The 23,393-nt window shown below is 42.1% G+C and overlaps 1 protein-coding gene across 1 annotated transcript; it reads left to right on the forward strand.

Moving 5' to 3' along the window:
- Positions 1-123: 123 nt before the first annotated feature.
- On the forward strand, positions 124-22,812 carry wnt4 (wingless-type MMTV integration site family, member 4). Its single transcript, XM_019267244.2, has 6 exons — positions 124-789; positions 17,185-17,266; positions 18,484-18,637; positions 19,029-19,160; positions 19,456-19,598; positions 20,855-22,812. The coding sequence occupies exons 1-6, from the start codon at positions 713-715 to the stop codon at positions 21,323-21,325; spliced, it is 1,059 nt and encodes a 352-aa protein (XP_019122789.1). The 5' UTR covers positions 124-712; the 3' UTR covers positions 21,326-22,812.
- Positions 22,813-23,393: the final 581 nt, after the last annotated feature.

The following is a 23,393-nucleotide window of genomic DNA, read 5'->3' on the forward strand; positions in this document are numbered from 1 at the left end:
ACACACACACACTACCTTAGCAGCGCACTGAACCCGCCTCCTTCATCCCCAAAAAACTCCCATCTCGCTGCCATACCTCTATATCCTCCTCGCACCGCCCCTCAACTAAAGTCAGCACACACTCTCTCCTCTGCCAGACTCACCGAGAGACGGTGGTGTGCGAGGAGGGCCCGTGCGTATTTACGCTCAGAGTGTGTGTGCATGTGTCGGGGGAGAGTTGGAGAGCACCGCGGCGCACTGACAGGAGAGCCCTGCTTGTCTTAAGAGCGGGACCCGGCCAGGCGGGTGATAAAGCCTCCAGAGAGAAGGAAGAACCGGCCGAGAGCTCTTTCATTTTGTTTTTTTATTTGACTGCCTCTCCACGCGCTCTCTCGGCTGCCGTTAACGCGCAGCTGAGAAGGAAAGCAAACAAGTTGATTAAGAAGAAGGGTCCGATTCAGCCCGAGCGGCTCCAGAGTTTTGATCGTATTTTTAGCATCCCTCTTTCCCCCCCTTCTCCCCGTCCCTTCAGAGCGCGGAGTGTCTGAAGGAGGGGACGGGAGAACCGGGCGGACGGACCGTGAAGCTGCGCGCCTCTCCGGTGGATGATCCACTTGGATGCGGGACGATGGATTAACAGCCTGCCCTGCCGCTGCTTCTTTTTCACCGCCGACCCCCTGTCCACCTCGGGATTATTTCAGCTCTCACCGACCTCCCCGACCTCCCTCTCGAGATGACCGAGGAATATGTTTTGCGGTGCGTCCTGATGCTCTGCTGTGCGCTCCTCTCGGCCAACGCGAGTAACTGGCTGTAAGTTGGACTCAAAGTCTCTAATCCTGATTTTAGAAAGTGGACCACGTCCCTCACTCTTTTTTTCCCACCTCCACTGTTATCATTCACCTGACCTCCTCCTCCTTATTAATCCTCCTCATCCTCACATATCATCTTCTTCTGTCCTCTTTCCCTCCAGCTCAGTGGCCGCTCAGGTTAATTGTTAACCATCACACACAGGCACACACTTTCTCTCCCAGACTTAATAACTCACCAACACCGCTACATCCTCCTGCAAAGACCCTCACAAAAAAAGTTACCCAGAAGTGAAAAAGCACATGTTCTTTTTGGAGAGCTGCAGGCTTGCATATAGGTGAAATTTCATATTCTTAATTGAATATGACTATTGGAATATATTTTGCATGTGAAAAAGAAGCTTTATGCATGAAAGTAATATCTTTAATAGCAGGTGGAAGTGTGCAGTAACACACATGTCGAAGCTGGGCAGAACTTCATAAAGTTGATGTCAAATGACTTTTTTTTTCATCGGGTCCCCTCTGCCTCACTTTTATTTGCTTTAATAACTGTCAACATTTTTGAGAGATTTTGGAAATGATGCAGTGGAGACCTCGCAGAGAGAATTAAGAATTTATTTTAGTGTGGCTTGTAAAACCTAATGTGATAATTTTCTTGTAAATGGAAAGAAAAATTGTAAAAAAGTCTTCAAGAAACCAACAAATGAAACATCTGGTCTGCATCCCTCAAAACGTGTTTGTCATAAAAAGCATAAATATCCCAACAAATCACCAGTCCCACATACCAAACATCTATTACAGTGATGCTTAAATGTTTTAAATACATAAATAAATAAAGCAGAAAAGGATTATTATTAATTTACTAAATAAAAAAATTAAATTAAATTCTGCAGGCGGACACCAAGTGTGTGTATGAACATTACAGTGACAAATATCTCAGGAGATAAGGAAAGATTAAAAGTTCAACAACAGTCTCAGAGACATATATCAGAATACTTTATTACTCATGTCTTTATGTAATCTTGGGGGATGTTAGAGGGACTGTAAACCCCCGCTGAGGATAACACACAGTGTGACTCTGTAGCTGAACTGTGCAGTGCCACTTCTTTCCTGGGGCCCGGTCGGTTGGGTCGCATGTGTGTGCCTGCTCTCCCGGCAGCCTGTGGGAGGTGGTTAGGTGGGTTTCTGCATTCCTCCGCAGGCTCCGCTCCATTTTCTGCTGCCATTCATTCCTCTTAACTTCAGCAAATTCACAAGCGGTGCTCATCATTTAGTGAGGACCTTCCTGTTCCCCTCCAGAGAATAGAGCCTCCGGTGGTATGAATTCTACCTGTTATTATTACATGACATAGTTACCTTGTAATCTGCATATAGGGTCTTAAATTGTGGCTGCTGTGCCACATAGTAACTGTATGTTGACCTTCACATTTGCACTTGTTGTTCTCTGCATTAACACCTTTGTAAGACTCACTGAAACCTCATATGTTTACATGAGGAGAGTGCTGCAGACAGCCTAACTGATATCGCTGACAGATTCATCAGAATAAATCAAATTACAGCCTTGCCAAACAGCACTGCCTACCTTGAACTCTTGTCACTGAGTGCAGGGTAATTGTGCTGTTTGGGGCTGAAGGCGTGGTGACAGCAGCGCAGAGCAGGCATGTACAGGCAGGCTGCCGAGCTGCCAGTCTGCTTGACGGGATCGCACTGTTGAGGAAAATCTGTGTGGGTCTGTGTGTCAGTCCTCAACACGTCAACAATCACCTCAAGCTTCAGTTTCACTTCCACGCACACGGCAGCGGGTTACACTGAGGGCCAAAGGATGGGAAGCAATTAGGAGAGAGATTATTGCTGTTAGCTGGAACCATCAAACATGTTGGAAACATGGAGGACTGTGTAACTTCCCATAACAGTACTTGACTGGACAGGACTGTTCATTACAATTGTTAATTAACGTCTCTCTATATCACTTCACCTCATGTCAGCCAGATGTTCACTGCCACTTACTTTCTTTCTTTCAAATATTTCAATGAAATGAGTCAGGAAGATGTTCCATCTGCATGGCTACAGCTGTGAGCAATCCCTTTCTAAAAGTATTACATAACGATAATAATGAACTGACACTATGAGATTCATCAAAAAATAGCTTTCTAACTTCCTATGGAAGTGAGGATGTGTCACGTTGTGGATCTGCTGCTTGTGATCAAATGTCGGAGCAGTTTCATAATCACAGTGTGAAGGACTGACAATGATATTTACACAGCGGCACTAATTAGATCAGCTCTCCTGTACAGCTCTGGGATCAGCTGTGTTGGTTTTGTGTTTGATGATGTCTTTGTAACAATGTGATACCATAAGAGAAGTTGTCTGGTCATTCGAAGCATGTATTAATAGGATTTCTTCAACTAAAACACAGATTCTCAGTGTAGCCACGGTCCAGTTTTTTTAATGATGCAGCTTATTGTGTAACAAGTGTGTTATGATAATAAAATATATCCTGTATTAGATTATATTCATGTTGATTAATCAGATTCCAGACCACAAACTTTATAACCTGCATCATTGTACTGAAATGTTTGCGTCAGAGCTTTTTCACCACAGAAACATCAAGCTCCTCCTGCGACTACAAAGTGAGCCAGTCAAGCTAATTCTGTAGCTGTAAGCTGAACATAACTTTTTTTACCTGGAACGGTCTTATTTAATCTGATATCTGTGGTTGATGTGGTGCTGTCAGGCCATGCGACCTCGTCATGAAGGTGGAAGTGTGTTCTAAACTTTGAGAAACATACAGCAGGCAATCGATGGATCGATCAGTACAGACATTTGACTCTTTTACACACTTGCTTGCATAGTTGTTTTTCTGAGACTTGACAAAGCGACTGTCATACGACTGTTTTCAGTCTGAGTAGCTCAGCTCTGGTTGAATATTTAGTTTATTCTTCGTGTGTAATAAGAATACATTCAGAGGTTTTGGACTGTTAGATAACAAAAGTAATTTCAATATGTCACCCTGGTCTCTGAGAATTTTCTATTTTCTGACATTTTAGAGGTGAAATTATGAACTTATTCATCATGAAAATAGTGGACATGGTTGTCGGTTAAGGTCAGTGTCAACTCTAGTTCTGTTCATAAACTGTGTTGGAGAAATGTGACAGATTCTTGTGGTTTCACACATGAAAACATTTCTTACAATTTGCATTTGCTGACTATGATTCAGAATAGCTAAAATGTTTTTACTCTCAGCTGTTCTTACGTCATGTCAAACCGCAGCCTGAACCGGACTGTTTGTTTACCTCACCTGTGGCTCTGTCTGTGCCTGTCACCTTTAGCCCCTTGAGCCAGGATGTGATCACTTTGCCAAAATCCCTGTGGCTGCTGAGTCATGTGTCGAGTGTCCCGCTGCCGAATGGGGATTTCAATGCTACTTTTCATTAGTTTGTCCGTCATCGCCCTCCTCCTCCTCCTCCTCTTCCTCCTCTTTGCCCTGCTCCGACTGGTTCTGCTGCACCTGCACGTCGCTCCAGGTCTGCCGTGTGTGTGTGTTTCTGTGTTTCTCTGTGTGTGATTTGTTTTTTGATTAAGCATGTAAGCTGGCATCTTCCCCAACGGTGCCACACACTCTGTAATTACCACACTGACCACACAAGAATGGTAGCACCAGCTCACATACAGTTATGCACAGATGACGGTGTTAAAGAGGAAGCAGGAAAGTAGTGTGTATGTGTCTGTGTGTGTGTGTGTGTGTGTTTTGAAATCAAATAAAATAACTTAGGAATGTACTGACTTGTGAGAAATCAAATGAATTACCAACAGGAGTCATTAAGCTCACAGTGGAGGAAGAAGTACTAATAATTATGTAAACATACTACAAGGCGTTTTTAACTGAAACAGTCATACAGTCAACAGTACATACTGATGAATCTAAAGGATCTGCGTCAGAAGATTGGCTGTTTTATTTTGTTATTCTTAATGCCTCCTGTCACCGGGTCAGATTAGGTTGGATAAATGAAACAAGGTGGTAGGCATACTACCGTTTTTGTCCACAGGGGTCGCCAGAATCAACTAAAATGAAAGCTAAAGCTAAAAGTAGCAATACTACTACTACTACTAATAATAATAATAATCCTGAAAATTCATATTATTGGACAATAATAATTAATAGGTGAATGCACATTTCCTTACACAAAGTGATATTTAGAATATTTTAGTTATTTTTCAGTCTACAGCTATGTTAGCCGCTATAAAAATTTTGGCCACACCGTGATGTCGTTGTAAGAAGCCAACCATAACAACAGTGTGGTTAAGGTTTGATTAAACACAAAAACACTTGGTTAGGTTTAGGGAAAGATCATGGTTTGGGTACAAGTTAGTACAGTTATCTGTTATCTTCAGCAAATACTAGAGGCATGACCTGGTTGGTCCATCACTTTTATCCAGACTGAAATAACTCAACAAGTATTGCATCATTTGTCTTTTCGATACACACTTCTCTAATATCCTGTGAAACATGGATATTAGATCTGTTACAAACATTGCTGGTTTGAGATGAATCCTAATGACTTTGGTGATCCACAGAGCAGACATGAAAATAAAGCACTCTGTCCTGTTTTCACCAAAAAATTAAATAAAAGCAATATTTTTGTAATATTCATTCAACTGTGCCCTTGTTTCAAAATGTATTCAAAGGTTACTTACAGGGTAAAAATGAAAACCTTTGACACTGACCTTAGAAAAAGAAGAACCCTAGTGGTTATGAATAATCTCTCTCACCGCCGCTGTGGCTAAAGAAAGATTACTTCTGGCATCTGTCTAAAGAAAAGACAAAAAACGAGAGTAGCCTTCGTTTCATTTATTTGTTTAGCTAAACGGTCATGAATCTGCTCTGGAGAAAGGATTATAATCCTCATTTATTTGCTCAGTAAAGCCCATGCCCTTTAAAACCTAGTAAGAGTTGAGTGTTTGCTTTTTTAAACACTTCAGTTCAGTAGGAACAGTGGGTTCAGGTTTGGATCAACATGAGGCAAAAGATACAACGGCAAAGCAACCAGAATATGGAAATGAATATGACTGGAAGATCATTAAATGTTCTGGTTTAGGCAGATTACTTATGATTTTCTAGAAACTTACATTACGACTCCACAGCTTGTCAGTAGCATCATGGTGGTACGCATATGTTAGAAAACTCACAAGCAGCACATCATGGATATCTGTTTATATACTGTAGGATAAAAAGCACTCACACCGCTCTTTCATTGTCTTTGAGATTCTTTGTGTGTGTGTGTAGGTGTACGTGTGTGAATATACATGTATATGTCCTGGACAACCATGGTGAGGTGCTAAAGAGAGGGCAGCTGATGGGTAACCAGAGAAAGCAGAGACCTTGGCATTGCGGTACACGCTGGCGCCTCACACTTCTTTCAAACACACTCACACACGCACACATGAATGTGGTAAAGCTGTGGCATGTTATTTCGAGCCCTCTTGTCACCAGAGTGTGTACAATTATCGTGACACACTTTGGAGCCACGGGGAATCGCTCAGGATGACCAGATTACCGCCAGGAGAGCTTGTGGCTGACGAGGAAACACCTGGGTTGCTGAAAGACGAGAGGCAGTCCTGGCAGATCCACACGAGGTGTGCGGGGCTTTTAGGAGACATAACATACCCTGTGGCGGCCATGTTGGTTGGCTAGTGCTCTTGGGCAGAAATGGCTGTGAACAGCTGACTGCATTTTTGAATGTATACTGCAGCTTCTGTTAGATGCATTGGTTATAGAGCAAATTAAACAAAGCGGCACAGAACTGTTCTGTAGTGTGAGACTTGAAGGAGGTGATGAGAAGGACAGATGTGATGTGCAGTGCATGCCAGTGTTCTGAAACAATTGAAAGTTATTGTAGCTTGGCTCGCTCAACAGTCAGCAGTTCCAACAGAAGTAGTGGTTGTGACACACAACTCATGGAGGCAATTAAAGTATTTTAAAACCCGTAGTGCTCAATTGCTGTAATTTGCATTGAAATCTTGGAGTCTTGAAGTCTTAACTTAGTCAAATCTGAACACACAGACTTGATACACATATTTTTAGATTCAGTGTGACTTACTTTCCAAGAATATCTCAGATGTCCATCATGAATATGAAATAAACTCTCAGAAATCTGTTTAGGAATCTTCGGAAAAAGATTATTACTCTAGAACTTGCCTGAGAATCATCAAGTTTTCTTCAGTATCAAAAGCGATCCAATGATAGCTGTAGTTTAATTGTGCCAATTTGTTAAAGTAAACAAATATAGGCTAAACTAATTAGGCACAAGTTGTGGGGATTCCCATAAATCAAGCCCCTGTCTAGAGGTAAAACCTTTTAGTTATGAATGGCAGAGCACACTGCGGAGCAAAGCAAAATGAAAACGTTTATTGAAAAGTCTTAAAAAGTATATTGAATGTAACATTCAGTGATTTATTGGTCTATAGAGAAATAAATCCATGTTTTTGCCTACTTCCCAGTACTTCATCTTAATCTTAAAATGAAACATTTAAAGCATTTTAAAAACTGTAAAAGGGATTCTGTTCAGAGGTGAAGTACCAGACTGGTGAGAACCATGCTGAAATGTCTAACCCCATACACAGAGCGCTCTTTATAAATACAGACTTGTGTACAACACACAGTTGATACACGCGTGTTAACTGTGTAAATAGTAAGCAGGGCTGTAAATGGTGCATGTCCAAACCTGCCCGCTGCACATGAATGATTTCAATTTTACAAGCAAGCTTATCTTCTTATCTATCCAATCCTCGAGTTAGCTTCTGAACCATTTTCAAGCTGTCGGGCTAACACTTGTGGAAGCTGCTTTAATGCAACTATTTTTCTCTTTTTATCCATGCTTGCTGTAGAGCTTTATGGATAGCAATGTCAGCGTGACTGCTGCTCAGTCCATTGCTTTGATCCTGACTGAAATATCTCAACAACTACTGGGTGGATTCATGGTTCCCAGAGGAGGAAACCTGAACACTTTGCTGATCCTATAACTTGTCTATCAGTGCCATCATGAAGTCTTAATCTAAAACATCTGCCAGACAGACATCATTCTCAGCTGTACTTTTATTGTTTTGTAGAAATCAGCTGATGATAACGACTTAACATTAGCACGTTAGCATTGGCTTTGTGGGAATGTTAGCATGCCATACAATACATACTTAAAAAACTCATCATCTTTGTTTGATCGACCCCAACTGAGCGGGGGGAAAAACATTTTGGCACTTTGCTAGTATAATACATTTTGTGCCTGTTTTAGCCACATGGTGCGCTAAAAGCTAACTTTACCTAAACACAGAAATGGCTGCAGGTACACCGCATAGGAATCTTCTGCTGCCAAGTCCTGCATTTAGAAACAATCAGCTGTTCGCAGCTATTGTTTTCCAACGGACTTCTAAACATGGCCGCCGGAGTGTTTGTGACATCACCTGAAATACTTTTATAGACAGAAACAAGACAATCAAAAACACAACAAAGAATCAGAGGGCAGTGGCATTAAAACGGCTGAAAGCTATGGCTGGTATGCCTGGACAGTATACTGACACACACACACACACTAATTGATCCCTACCCTTTTGGGGCCACGGCACTAACACCAGGCAGGAGGTTAATTTCATGGCTTTTATTGCCTCTTTTCCCAAATGCGTGTGTGAGAGTGTGTTTTTGTGTAGGTGTGTGTGTGCGTGTGTGTGTGTGTGTGTGTGTGCGTGTAGGTGTGTGTATGTGTGTGTGAGGGCTGTGGTGTTGGCAGAGCATGTTATTTTTAGGGGGAAATGAGCTCTAGTGGAGCCAGCAGCATATAAATACACCCAGACACACGCGTGGGCACACAGACACACACATACACACAGTCTAGCTGCTCAGTAACTGTGTTAATTGAACTCATCACATAGTTTCCATGTTCACCTCTTATCACTTCACTTTCTCTCTGACTCACTTTCTTCCCCTTCACTGTCTTTGGGCTCAATGTTCCTCAGACCTCACATCCCTACATCTTATCTTTCATTCTTTCATTCGCTGTCCCCCACCTACGTTCATTTCATTTGTCACTCAATACAAAAGAGCTAGGGCTAAGGGCTATTTTGAGTATTATGACTCAAAATTAGATCCACATAGTCCGTCATACAGTAACCCACACACCCACTCATTATTACCGGCACCACCACCCTCCTCCTCCTCGTCCTGCTCCTCCTCCTGAACCCAGCCGCTGTTGTCAGCAGTGCTTTCTCTTTTCATTTGTTGTTTTTAATGAGCATTGAAGGAGATTTATTATATTCTTCTTATTATTTATTAATTAATTTATTTATGGGTTCGAGGGTTAGGGTTAGGGTTTATTCCTGAATGCAAACACAGACTGTCCCAAAAGATTAGCACTTACTATTTCAAAGCACGGTTTATTTTTATTTGTTTTCTTCATTTCTCTACAGATGTGTATTAGATATATTTTAACATTCATATATATAAGACACACACACACATATTTATACAATTATACACAATTATAGAAAATAGTAGACATGGTTAAAAGTTAAAGTAAAGCAGTTGCAGCAGTATAAAAAGAAGTCGTGCAGACATAATATAAAGGTGAATGTCCTTCAAGAGTTTGTTTCGTCTATCAGTGTGATTTGTGGCACTTGCCTGATCACAGCCACATGAACAGTCCATTTCTGGGGCGGTGGGGGGGGGTCTTACACACCTCATGTTGGATATATACTCTGCAGAGACGTGAACTGGGTAACCGTAGCTTGGTTCGATCGGCTGCTTGCAAAGAAACAGTATGATTCTGTTATCACCAGATTATTTAATGACAATCTTTTTGATTATTCCAACAAGCAGCACACATTTGTAGTATTATTAGTTATTATCACGTGTACTGTGGTTAGGGTTAGACAAATCAAACCATTTGGTCAGAGTTACTGAAGCAGTTGCTGATGGTCATGGTGACTACATGATGATAAGTTGCAGCTGCAGCTGTTTTATGCACCCAAACTTCATCATCCTGACATTTGCTACATACAGTTTATCAGTTTATTGCCAGTCCAATAGCCCTGCAATAAATCTGCTTTCAGTTCCTGACAGGTGTTTCTATTATTTTGTCCACGGCATTTATATCAGTGAGGTTAAGATAAATAACAGAAAATCTATGAAGTTCAACAGCAGCCCAAACTTTTGTTGAATCGTCAGCTCTAAAACAGTTTCAACATAAACAGAGTACTGCTGTTAAGGTTACTCGCTCACTTACACTTCAATGTACAGCGCTCATTCATTCAGAACGATGGTTCAACTTGTGTGATCGACATGTTTGATGATACAATTTAAACAGCGACCCGCCGTGCCAATCAAATTAGCCTTATTTAAACTGTGTTGAAATTGTTGTTTTTACAGTGTAGATTAAACACAGTGGATTGTGCAGGTGAACTTGTGTGTTCTTAACTTCACTTTGCTGTGTATATATCTGGAGAGATCTCTGAAATGTTGTGGGGAGGTCGAACGTTGTGGTGAGGTCATGACTCACAGACACTTTCAGACATGGTTCATGGGTCAGTGTGAGGTTAGAGCGCCTTAACTGAATCTACACTGATCTTTTCTCAGATGCTTGATGTGAAATTTGTCATTTAATGTTTGACCTGATGTTTCATCTGCATGCTGCCAATCCATATTCCAAATTCAGTCTTAATAGATGTTATTTTTAACCTTTTTGTCATCGCGGAAAACACTGCTTTAATACTACAGATCCAAACTTCTTTCTCAAACTGGATGTAGAAGTTTAAAGGCTTCGTATGTATTTCACGCACTCGACCAGAGTTGTTTTCTCAAGAACAATTTGAGCACACTCGGCACAACATTGTCTGCTCAGGGCAGTCTGATCATCTGAAGCCATCAGTGGAGCCACAAAAAGGTTCAGAGGGGCGGAGGAGCAAGCTTACTGCTGTGCTGTGGTTCAGTGGTGGTGGCTGAAGTTAAACTGAGAGAATAGTGCCCTCTACAGGTCCCTATATGTTTTACACACTGTATGCGTCCACTGCAGAGGGGACAGGGAGGGTTAGCTCAGGTCACACCACAGTCACACTTGTCTCTAAGAGCAATTTAAATCTCTGCCGCCTGCCGCTCTGTACTTACACTAAATGTAAGGCTTTCTGAGATTTCTTTACTTTATTGACCTGAAACTAAAGAAACATTTTGTCAATGTGTCAAGTTAAAAACTTAACTGTAACTTGTTGATGCGTTGCTTGCAGGTCCGTTAGACCTGTGCACGGTGCCTCAGTAGAAAAGTTTCTTAGACTCTCTCCTCCGTGCATTTCCCATCCATGCTATATTTACCTGTCACTGTGTACCTCTGCTGTGTGCTCAGTACTGGAAAAGCAAACATGAGGATATTTTCATATAAATACACATTAGAGATGATGGAGGCACTGAGAGTGTGCTACAGTTTGTGAGCATCTGTGTCATTTTGCATGTGTGTGTGTGCGAGTGTGCGTCTGCGAGTGCAGGAACGCTGAGAAGTTTACTGAAGCACAAGACTGTCATACAGATGTGTCCCGCTCCTACACCCCCTCCCTGTCCCCTCTGCATTTCTGTCCTCTCCACTGTTCCTAATTTCTCTTCCATTAGACCTTATTTTAGCAGACTTTAGATTTGACTAAGTCAAAAGTAAAGTAAGATAACAACAGTTACCAAAAGATTCTATCCACACTGCAAACTGCAGTTTAGGTTTAGTTTTAACGTTTGTGTTGCTTATGATTACGGAACATGCAGCTCCAGACCTCTGTTGGATCACTGGAGACTTTTTCAGTAACTAAAGATGAACCTGTCAGAGTTTTCCTGGGATTCATTTATTTGTTGTTTACTCTATAAAATGTCAGAAAATAGTGGCGTTCACAAGTTGCCAGAACCTATAGGTGTGCTAGAAGTTGCTTGCTGATTTTGAGAAATGCGCTTATTGGCTCCCTGCTGAGAGTTAGTTGAGAAGATCAATACTGAAGTCACAGCTCACAGCCAGGAAATAGTCCGACGCAGGCAGCTTGTATAAATATAACTTGTTGTTTTTACACTCACACAGTTTTGAACAAATTAGATATATCATGTTTATTATTGAGCTTCAGAGCTGGGCCAGCTGTTTCGCCCTGTTTCAAGTCTGTTGGCTTGCCCTACCCAAGAGAGTTGTATCAGTCTTTTCATTCTGGACCTTTTATAATGATTTGTGTAAGAAAATAAATAAGTTTAAACACTGAACTTTTAGAACTTTTAACCACTTCACTCCCCAGTCTGTATTCAGAATGAAGCTCTGATGGTAAGTGAACCCTTGAGCTTATATTATTTGGTTAAACATGAATTAACTATGTTGATTCATTTTGCGTTGATCTATTCAGACATGTTCACTAATCTTTTCCACACTGCACTTCAGTCATTCATGAATAATGCATAGAAATGGTTCAAAGTGCTTTCTGTGTGGCATTCACCATTTTTCTGTTAGCCTTTATTTCCTGTCTCGAGATAACAACCTGCATCTCCTCTGTTTAGAATTATCTCTTATTATCAGTTTCAGCCTCCCATGAGGCCGTGGGGGGGGCCTGGGTGGGAGGTATGGGGCATTCCACCTGGACCGTGGTGCGTTCGCAGGCCGCGGCGTGTTTGTGTTGCATTACACATCGCAGCCTTCACAACACCACTGGCTCCACCGGGCTTAGGCCCCTGGGATTTAAGCACGCAACCACCAGAGGCCAGGGAAACCGAGAGAAGAGAGGAATGAGGATGAGATGTGGGATGATGGTGTGTGTGTGTGTGTGTGTGTGTGTGTGTGTGTGTGTGTTGCTCTGTCCTTCTACGGGTTGACTCCTCTGTCTTCGTTGAGGTGTTTTGTTAACCTCGTCTCTGGGAAGCGAAAGGTATACACAGCAGAATGAACAGATAAAGTGAGACAGGACACTCACACACATTCATCCAAGGCCTGTCCTGAACTTTTCCCACGCATGTATACACACACACACAAACGCATATCCAGAAAATCACCTGAATAACAGCTTATCTAGTGTTTATTAAATGTTTCCAGGGTGAATGTCAGGCCAGTGGGATGTCATCCTGTCTTTGTGAGCATCGAGCTGCCCGTCAGACAGGCAGGTTTCTGTCGCCTTGTGTTTTCTCCATGGGTTGTTTTTATCGCCGTCTGATGGTCTCCCAGCTGGATGCCTCGACCCAAACGTAGCGCCCTGCCCAAGGCTCCGCTATCCAACAAAGAGGGATCAAACGCCGCACATGGCTTTGATGAAAGCCTTGCAACTGCAATGGAGAAAATCAGAGCAGGGCAGAGTTGGACTAGATCCACACCGGGAGGAGGGGGAGGTGGCAGAGGAGAGGAGAAAAAAAACCTCACAGAGAACTCAAGGACAGACAGTGGCAGGATTCCCCCAACTGTTTAGATTTACTGCAGTGCAATTCACCAAAAATGTTCCAGAGATCTAGGAATTTTAATTATCAGGTCTCGTTCTTCCTGCTGTTATCTTTCCACATTTTTATATTGCTGTCCTTCACGGACAAAACACTTTCAAATTCTTTTCATATCTTCAGTGAAACACTGGACCCGAGTGACCAGAGTGTAACTTTTGTAACTTTTCAAAGAAGAAATAACACATTCCTCTCCTTACAAATGAAAAGCTGAATTCATACACAACAAATGATGCTTTTAATTGCTCAGTTAAAAACAGTCTGGTATGAGCATTAATGATGGCAACTGTTAGCAAACTTTTGCTGTGTACGTTACTGAGTCTTTTCTTTCTGACTTTTTGACTCTAACATGCCACAGGAAATATTTTAATCACAAAAATAAAGATATGGAGGATGAAGGATACGAATGGTCTCATCCCCCCAATGAGGGCTTTAAACCTGCCATAACTTTTTTGGCCACTTGGAGGCAACAGAAACAAGTTGTGAAATCAACATCAATGATGTTGAATCACCTTTTTAAGTAAGAGGAACATTTTAGGAACAACAGCTGCCTATTTACACATCCAGCAGCTGCATAGCAACATTAGCTTTCATTTAGTCTAACATTTACAGCGCTGTGTCAACACTGAAGAAAGCAATCACAATGGCATTAAAATGGCTAAATCACATAAAAAGAAAAGGTAACAGCTGCTATCTTGTCATTTTACACATGACTACATCAGGGTTAGTGTAATTTGCAGTTTTCAGTTTGTAGGTTGCTAGCTCGAGGGCTGTTATTGCTGTTTAACGTAGCAATAGGTACTTTGAAAACAGCAACAAGCAGACGGCAGAAGGGAATTCGAATGCCAACTGAAATAGATTGACAGTGACAGGCTTATACTAACTAGATTTCATTTGAAGTTGTGTTCCTGGCCACCCCTTTCAGCTCCGTTTTTGGTCTCTACCAACTCCTGAAGGAAATATCTAGCTGTATAGCTGCCAAATGCTACACTATGTTCACCCAGCTAACTGTATCTGTCTTCTGAGCAGGTGGGGTACAGTTTTTTTCAAGCATAGTGAAAATGAACCAAAACAGTAAAGTTTTGGGCTTCATCACTAGGACTGACACCTTTCACATAGTCACAGTCATTTGATTCTTTGTGATTTGAAATATATTCACTATCGCTGCTTTAAAGTGACTCACCTATGAGAATTTTGGGTCAAAGGACGGGAAATTCAGTGTGCCATTATCATTTGCCAAAAGTCTTCATAAGTCAACTAGGTTGTAAAGGAACCAAGAACTAACCTTTGAAATCTGAAATCTTATGTATTATTACCATTAGTGCAGCTTTAAACAAAGGATTTGTGACGTGAAAACATCGCACACACTCTGATGAAGGATGGGGGGGCTTTGGTGGGCCTCCTGAAGAAAATGAGTCACTCTTATGAGGCAGCGTGAGGTCACCCTTGAGGGTGGATGTGAACGGATGTGGCTGAGATGTGGTGGAGTGGTAGAGAGCCGGGTTATCGCAGCGATGAGTGCTAAATACTGACACTGTCTGGAGGGGAAGAGAAAAAGAAGGCCATCAAAGAGACAGAGAGAGAAAGAGAGATTATCTGAACTGTTGAGAGGACGAGATGAGAGGGTGAATGGAGAGGAGGAGCTGTTTGACCTCTGGACGGATGATGTACTAATTATACTCCAGCATTTACAAATGGTAGACACATAAGGCATTAATCCTAAACTTCTCTCCCTGTTACCTCCCAAACTCAGGAGGGTTAAAAGAGCTAATCTGTAGCTTACAGGTGATTTATACACATTGATTAAATAATCAGGATGTCATAAACCTTTTTTGTACATACAAGTTTTATCAGCTGCTGTAAAACATTTGGTAGCAGGACTCTGTGTTGTGCATTATAGCTTCGTCAATAATCTGACAGCGGAATTCTCTGCAATCTGGATCTGTGCCACGGCTTGATTGAGACAGGCTAACAGGGCTTTACAGAGGTATGTGTGGTCTTTGGAACTCATAACCCAAGACTCATAAAACAAGCTTGAGAAACCTTAAGGAAAAAACATGTCTACCAAGTTAATTTGGTTGGAATTTGCCTTTACTTTATTTTTAAAGGTCATTTTGATATTCAAACTCTGCCCACTGCATGCAGGAACCCCCAAAAATACTGAATTCATTCCTTCATAGTCAAAGAGTTATCACATTCATAGATTTGTCCCTTTGGGATTACAGGATACAGTTTGCATTGGATGCCAGCTTCAGTTCTTGCATTTTAGATGAGCATGTACCACTGTGTAAAGTGAGGAAAATTTCTACATTCTAATGTAAATGTGCAGTTTGGATTGAATGCAGTCTGTTTTAATGCAGTCTGTTTTGGGTGTGAATTCTTGAATATACTTTTTGTTAAACAGTTTTTTCTTTACAATTCCCTAAAGTTCAAGTTCAACGTTGACAACATTTGCATGCTACAGCTCAGCTCATCTCAGTTTTGGTACTAGGTCCTTTTCTTAATTTTATGTCTGACTGCAGACAAAATGCCGTCCATGTGAGCAGAATTCCTGGCTGCTTGTCATGATGACACTGGTGAAACAATTGAGACTGTTTGTCAGCAAGGTTCAAACTTTGTTTCAGAAAAGGCTGAATGCACCAAAGAGTTTTTGGAAATCCTCCATCAGAGCAAAAACAACAAGGCAATTCTGGTTAACAGACTCTGCTCTTTTGTTCTGTAAGTGACAACGTCAGTGACAATTCTTAGTGTTTTAGTATTGTGTGTTTACCTTTGACAGAGGTACCAGATTCTATCCACAGCTTTTGCCATCGGAAAATAAAAAAAGAACGGTTCCAAACGAGTTGAGTTGAGGCTGAACCATGTAATGGTAATGGGGAAAAAGTGTGGTTAGTCTACCTTAAACGTAAGGACTGGAAGCAGGTCAAAATAGTGTTGTTAAATATTGTGTCCTGACCATCTGACAGCACAAATAATAATTTGTTTGTTTGCAAAAATGTCTTTTTCCCTTGACACCTGCCATGCTCCAAAAAACAATGCATGGAATGTAACAAGACACAACAATTTCCAAATGTTCAAGTGTTCGATGACGGATGAAAAATATATCTCAACAATCAGTCTATTTTATCTAGTGGTATTTAATGAAGTTGTTGAACAAAAACATGCAACAAAGTTCTACTTTTTACAGTCTAAATGAAGTTGTTGGAACTGTTTCTTCGAATTGGGTGTCTTCAAGAGTGACTCGTCTTTTTGTGACGTCAGTATACAAACATTTCTTTCAAAATACGTAAAAACTTCACTAGAAATAAGGAGTTATCTCATTTCACCTGTGTAACTTTCAATTGTTTAGAAGATTTTTAGACTCAGCATCTGTTTAATTGAGTACATTTTGAGTAGTGTAGACAATACAGAGTCACGCCTGCTCCCTCTGTGGGAGACTCTCTGCCAGCTTATGAGAAAGCCTATTTCTGTAAGGTGCAGCTGGAGACTGGAGATATGAGACTGAAGTGAGGTGAGGTGGATGTGTGAGGGTCAGGGCATCCAGACTGATGCCATTCTCTCACACATCTTAGATTGTGTGTGTGTGTTTATGCAGTATATCTTCCTGACCTGTCTGGCCTGGAGGTGGCCTGTATGATAAGCCACTTTCCCTCCTCTCAATGTCCTCACAACCAGATATTTATCCCAAACATTCCCACAACGTCATGGGAACCAACTCTCTTTGTACACAACGTCTGCTTCATCTGAATAATGATGTCAAATTCAATCATCCCTGGTTTGTAGGGGAACATTAACTGTGACCGTGCTGTAGAAAAGTGATAATACGTAGCCTCTATCTTACCTGTATCTCATCTTGGACCACTTGGACTCACAGGTATCAGATTCAGTACGTTCGACACTAAAGAGGTCCTTTTGTGTTTTCTCTGTCAGGTACCTGGCCAAGCTGTCATCAGTGGGAAGCATCAGGGATGAGGAGACCTGCGAGAGGTTACGAGGCCTCATCCAGAGACAGGTACACACCTCTACCTACTGACAATGATGACTTACTAACTCTGTCTGTATACAACTCCTTAACTATTCACATATGATACACCTCAATGGATTGCACTCAGTTGTTCAGTCCTACTGTGGCAGTGGTCTTTGGAAACAAAGTGAAAGATTTAAAGGTTTAGACATACGTGCAGCGTAGTTTTTGAAAGCAGCAGCTTTGTCATTGTCTTGGGTTAATTCTTTAAATTTTTTACAGAAAAGTACCAAAAGATTTGGCCCTTTGAGAGGATTGTTGAATTTACTGAGTTTCCAGTGTTCAGGAATCGATCAGACAGAAAGGCAGAAATCGCTACAGACACAATTTGCTTCAAAAAAGGCCTTGGCAAAGCATGCCGGACAGAAACAGCTGGTGCATCTGTGGAGCAGGGCAGTGTGTACAACCAGGCGATCAAATATGATTAGCTGTTGCTGTGCCATTGGATGAGGAGGGAAGAGAGCCCATAAAAAGCAGAGGTTTTGGGTTCATGACATACTGACATCTCTTGCGTTTGTTCCTATCACATCTGGTCAAGCAGTAAAGCGTCCCTCTTGCTTGATTTAACACATTGAAAATGTTCAGGCATTTCAGTTAGGCCTGCTTCAGTGCACAACAGTCCTTCAGTTTCATGGTTCACCAACAAGGAGTGTCAATTAACATTTTATTAACCAGTGCACTGGTGGCTACCAGTGGTTAGAGGCATCCCCAGAGTTGCCTTGTCAATCAGCCAAATTCATACTATACAATACAAAACTGAATAAAGAAAGAATCTAATGTGTACTTTTAGTCATGTACAGCAAAGCTAAATTCACTCTATTGATCAGTCAGTCAGTTTGGTCCAGACTGAAACATCTCAGTAACTGTTGGATAGACTTATTCATGTTCACCAGACAATTAATCCTAACTACTTTTGTGATACCTTGACTTTTCCTCTTCAACCAACCGCAGGTGGTCTTTTAGTGTAATAGCCTGATAAATGTTGTGATGGATTACCATCACCATCTGGTACCAGATATTCATGTTGCCTAGAGGATGAAATCTAATTTGGTGATCCTCTGACTTTTCCCAATGCAGTAGGAGTCAATTTTCTGTAACCTGGGAAATCACGCAGACTACTACATGGATTAAATAGTATTTTGTTAGTGTGTGTGCTGTGTTTGTGGCTGATGTAGCTTCTGTGTGTGTTTGTGTGTTTGCTCCAGGTTCAGATCTGTAAGCGCAGTGTGGAGGTGATGGATGCCGTGCGTCGTGGAGCCCAGCTAGCAATTGACGAGTGTCAGTTCCAGTTTCGTAACCGACGATGGAACTGCTCCACTCTGGAGACCATGCCTGTGTTTGGCAAAGTGGTCACCCAGGGTAAGATCATACACTTTTCTGTCAACAAACTCCCTGCATGCATCTGGACACAGACAAGACACTGATGTGACACGCGCCATTACAACTGACTGACACTAAATAAGCCTTAAAATTCAACAGTTTTTTTTACCTGCATGACCTAAACATGTTTGATATCACATCTGGCCTGACTTATTTTTTGCGATCTTCAAATATTCTGCCATTTTTTAGCTTGTTTCCATTTGTTTTGGCTTTACTAGCTCCTACATGTCTGGCCTTCTTCCCGTGGGCTTTAATGCACTCTTTATCTTTATACAGTTTTTTTTTTTTTTTTTTGCCATTCAGAATGAGAAGGTCTTTTCAGTTATAATGAAACAATATGACTGTGTCTTTGTGTATGTGTGTGTGTTAGGCACTCGTGAGGCAGCCTTTGTGTATGCCATCTCAGCAGCCAGTGTGGCGTTTGCGGTCACAAGGGCCTGCAGCAGCGGAGAGCTGGAAAAATGTGGCTGTGACCACAATGTACATGGAGTCAGCCCAGAGGGTAAGTTTCTCTCTCTCTCTCTCTCTCTCTCTCTCACACTCACTTCCACACAAACACACACACACAAGAAGGAGGACAGAATGACCAACTGATCCAGTACATTTAACAATTTAAAGACTAAATAATCTGACATTTTAAACATTGTTTTATTTTAAAAGGGCCAGACACTTATCATAATTATGCGCGTGTGTGTGCCAGATTTTTTAGTGTGTAGTGTTTGTACGATGTTTTAAAGGCTGATGACAGTGGCACACAGATGACCACCTTCTGTCTCTCTGTTCATATCTTGTCGTAGGGTTCCAGTGGTCGGGCTGCAGTGATAACATTGCGTATGGAGTGGCATTTTCACAGTCCTTTGTGGACGTGAGGGAAAGGAGTAAAGGCCAGTCCTCCAGTCGGGCTCTCATGAACCTGCACAACAACGAGGCTGGCAGGAAGGTAACTCACTGCCCTTGAACGATTCCTTTTGGAATATCTTTTCCATTGCGTTCCCCCTGATCCATAGGGACAATCACTGCGTCGCCATTCTAGAAAAATGTGCAGATGCTACAGAAAGAGGAGATGATGTGACACTTTACATTATGCTTTTATTGCTCATCACTTCTTTCAAAAGGCTGAGCTCCGACAGTATACAGTGACTGGTTTTTAACCACAGCTGAAGCTGCTCTGCCAGGCTGGGTGGGTTGAAGCTGTGGCTGTGGATATGGTTGTTGCTCGGACTGTCGCTGCATTTCTCCTCCTATTAACAGTAACCAAGAAATCATTGTTAAGCCACAAGGATTGGAACCCACTGTGATTCTATTATTTTGTAGCACTCAGTATTTCTCTATGGATCAGAGTGAATGCAAAACATATTGCATGGGAATGCAAAATATTGAGATGAAATGAAAAATTTGTTATGAAAGAATGCACAAGAATTTCAGAAAAATGTCCCACATTGACCTTTGTAAGTGTTTGAGGAAGATGTTTTCTAAAGTTGAGAAAAGTTTTCTAAATAAGTTTAGTTTATTAAAAGTTATGAAAACAGCAGCAACGCATAAGACTTAAAACAAATTCAGGTTCGGGTCAAATGTCAAGTTCTTTAACACAAGTTTCATAAAATACAAGTTAAGTCTCACGCAATTCAAGATAAGTGCACTCAAGTCTCAAGTCATTAAAGGTCAAGTCTTAAGTCATTTCAGATAAGTCCAAGTCAATGTCTAGCCCAGGTCAAATGTCAAGTTTTTTTAATACGCGCAAGTCTCAATTCGCAATTCAAGATACATCCACTCAAGAATCAAGTCATTAAAGGTCAAGTCTTAAATCTTCCTAGAGTCTAAATCTTGTCTCAAATGATTTGATTTGATTTGACATTAAAGTTCAAGTTAAATCTCAAGTTATTCAAGACAAGTCCAGGTCAAATGTTGAGTTATTTTGAAGAATTCAAAACCAAGATTTAAGTTTTTAAGACATTAAACACAGGGTCAAGTCAAGTTTTTAGGTGCTAAGATCTGAAATAGAGTATGTTAAATCTCACAGCAGCCGAGTCAAAATCTAATCCCAGTCCATCATTTCTGAAACTTGGCTACAGCTCTGGGAGAAGTAAAAAGCTAGTTGTTACTGTGCAGACAAACAGTGTTTGAGATCCGTAACTGAACTCACCACATTATTTGAAGTTCTGTCTGTTAACCTAAGGTTCTTTGGCGTCTCTGCAGGCTATCCTGTCCCACATGCGTGTGGAGTGCAAATGTCATGGCGTGTCCGGCTCCTGTGAGGTGAAGACCTGCTGGAAAGCCATGCCGCCCTTCCGCAAAGTGGGCAATGTCATCAAGGAAAAGTTTGATGGCGCCACTGAGGTGGAGCAGCGCAAGGTGGGCACCACCAAAGTCCTGGTGCCTCGAAACTCGCAGTTCAAACCTCACACAGATGAAGATCTGGTCTACCTGGACCCCAGTCCAGATTTCTGCGACTATGACCCGCGCACGCCGGGTATGCTGGGTACAGTGGGCCGCCAGTGCAACAGAACCTCAAAGGCCATCGATGGCTGCGAGCTTATGTGCTGTGGCCGCGGCTTCCAGACACAGGAGGTGGAGGTGGTGGACAGGTGCAGCTGTAAGTTCCACTGGTGCTGTTATGTCAAATGCAAACAGTGCCGCAAAATGGTGGAGATGCACACTTGCCGGTGATGGGAGTTGGGGGGTTACAGAGGGCACTGCTGATGAACAAATGAACGCCCCACATTTCAACTCCAAGGCCAAAGGGAGCAAGGAGGACTTGTGAAGCTCCCTCTTCTCCAGCTTGAAACCACCCCACCCTCTTACTACTGGTCAACGGAAACAGACTAAGTGGCTGAGAGGTCAAATGTCATCCTATTCATTTTATGCCAACGTAATGGATATCATTAGATTATGCATGGGATTTCCTACAAAGCTACAGAGGCAGTTTGTTTCTTCTCAAGTAGAGGGCATCTTTCACTTTCTGTCTCCCTCCCTCACTCTCATATTTGCTTTGTCATTGATGCTTCTTATTTTTGTAATGTTTAACTTATTTGTTGAGACTGAGGAGATTGACGGAAGTTTGGACCTAGAAGGAGGGGACAGATGAGTGGAGATAATAAGGGACAAACTGGACCCATGGGTGGGCAGATGGGTGGGTTGGGGTCAAAGGGTCGGGGTGGGGTCAAGAGGAGGGTTGTTTGCCCTCTGCCCTTGCTGCTGCTGCTGCTGCTGCTGCTTCGGGGACTCACTTTGAGTGCTGGATGTCAAAAAAAAAGGGAGACGCTGAGTCTGTCAGAGGACGGACTCGAACAACAAAGAGGAGTGTGTCACAGGCGGACTTTCTGTGATTTTCTTCCTGAGTGTACATGGCTGTGCTGCGCTGAGGTTCAGTTGCTGTTGAGTCATTTATTTTACCCCCTGCAATGCCCTGATGCTGCTCCACTCACACACACTCTCTCTTTCTGTCAGAGGGAGGTTGATGATGGACAGGTGAAAGCCACTGTCAGCTCCTTCCTGTCTTTTCTGTAGGCCCGTAGCACTGGCAGGAGATGGGCATGAGACACACAAAACACACACATACAAACATCTGTATATCCACAGCTGCTAATGGGGTTAGCAACCAGAAGCGTTATGTCAAAACAGTTTCCAGATCAGATTTAAACATGATTTGTCACCATTTCAGAACATCTTGTGTGCTCATTTAGATCAATGCTGATCTTTGAGTTAGGATGCCATCTGCCAAATGCTGGTTGGCTTAATGCAAACACGAGTAAACACACAGAGACTTGCATGCACCGGCAAATACACACAATGTAAACACACACAGAACACAAAGGGGTCTGCCAGAGGGTCACCGAGCATGTTCACCATGCATGATGACTGAAGCACTTTCTCTCCGAGCGCACATAGAGCCCTCGCCCCACAGCAAGAGACATCTCACAATATATTCAATTCCCCATTCCTCTCTCTCTCATACACACACACATTCACATTTCCCATGCCACTGTGAGGACTCTATTGTTGTCTTGTACCACCACCATAAAGCCAAGCTTTCCTATAATAACGTGCTATCATTATAGAGACATACTGTAGATCTGTAAAGACTTATACACTGAAGAAGACTATACTGCCTATGAATGTATGTTAATACGGAATATATGCTGTGTGAAAAATGACTGTTGTCGCTTCTTTCAAAAGAAACTCTGTGTGTGTTTGTGTAAATGTGTGCGTGTGTGAGAGAAGGAATGCCACGAAAACAATGTTGCCCAGAAGGAAAAGAAAGAACATGAGAAGATAGAAAGATGGAAAGTGAAAAAGAGCAGATCTTATTCCACCACCGAGCTCTGACACACGCACACACACACACACACACACACACACAGCCCTGCTGACAGACATACACATATTTCAATAAAATCGTCCATTTCCCGTGTCTTTCAGCTGCATTATTATGTGGCCACAGTGTGCACCATGCAGCATTTTGTCTATGTGTGTGTGTGTGTGTGTGCTGTTTGTGTGAGGTACATTACACCCTGAGGTCTTTCCCTGCACCCCTGACACCTATAAACATAATTTATGCGCCATATATCACTGCGTACAGTATATCGACCAGAGATAAATGGATGTGTTTCCCGCGGCGCTGGGAACCTGGTTGTCTGGTTTTGGGAAGAACCAGAGTGGCCACTCGGGTTTCAGCAACCGCCTGATTGGGTTTGGGCTGAAGAGGGAACAGAGGCAGGAACACCGGGCTAGAACA

The sequence above is a fragment of the Larimichthys crocea genome, chromosome I (assembly GCF_000972845.2).
Source record: "Larimichthys crocea isolate SSNF chromosome I, L_crocea_2.0, whole genome shotgun sequence".
Classification (NCBI taxonomy): Eukaryota; Metazoa; Chordata; class Actinopteri; family Sciaenidae; genus Larimichthys; species Larimichthys crocea.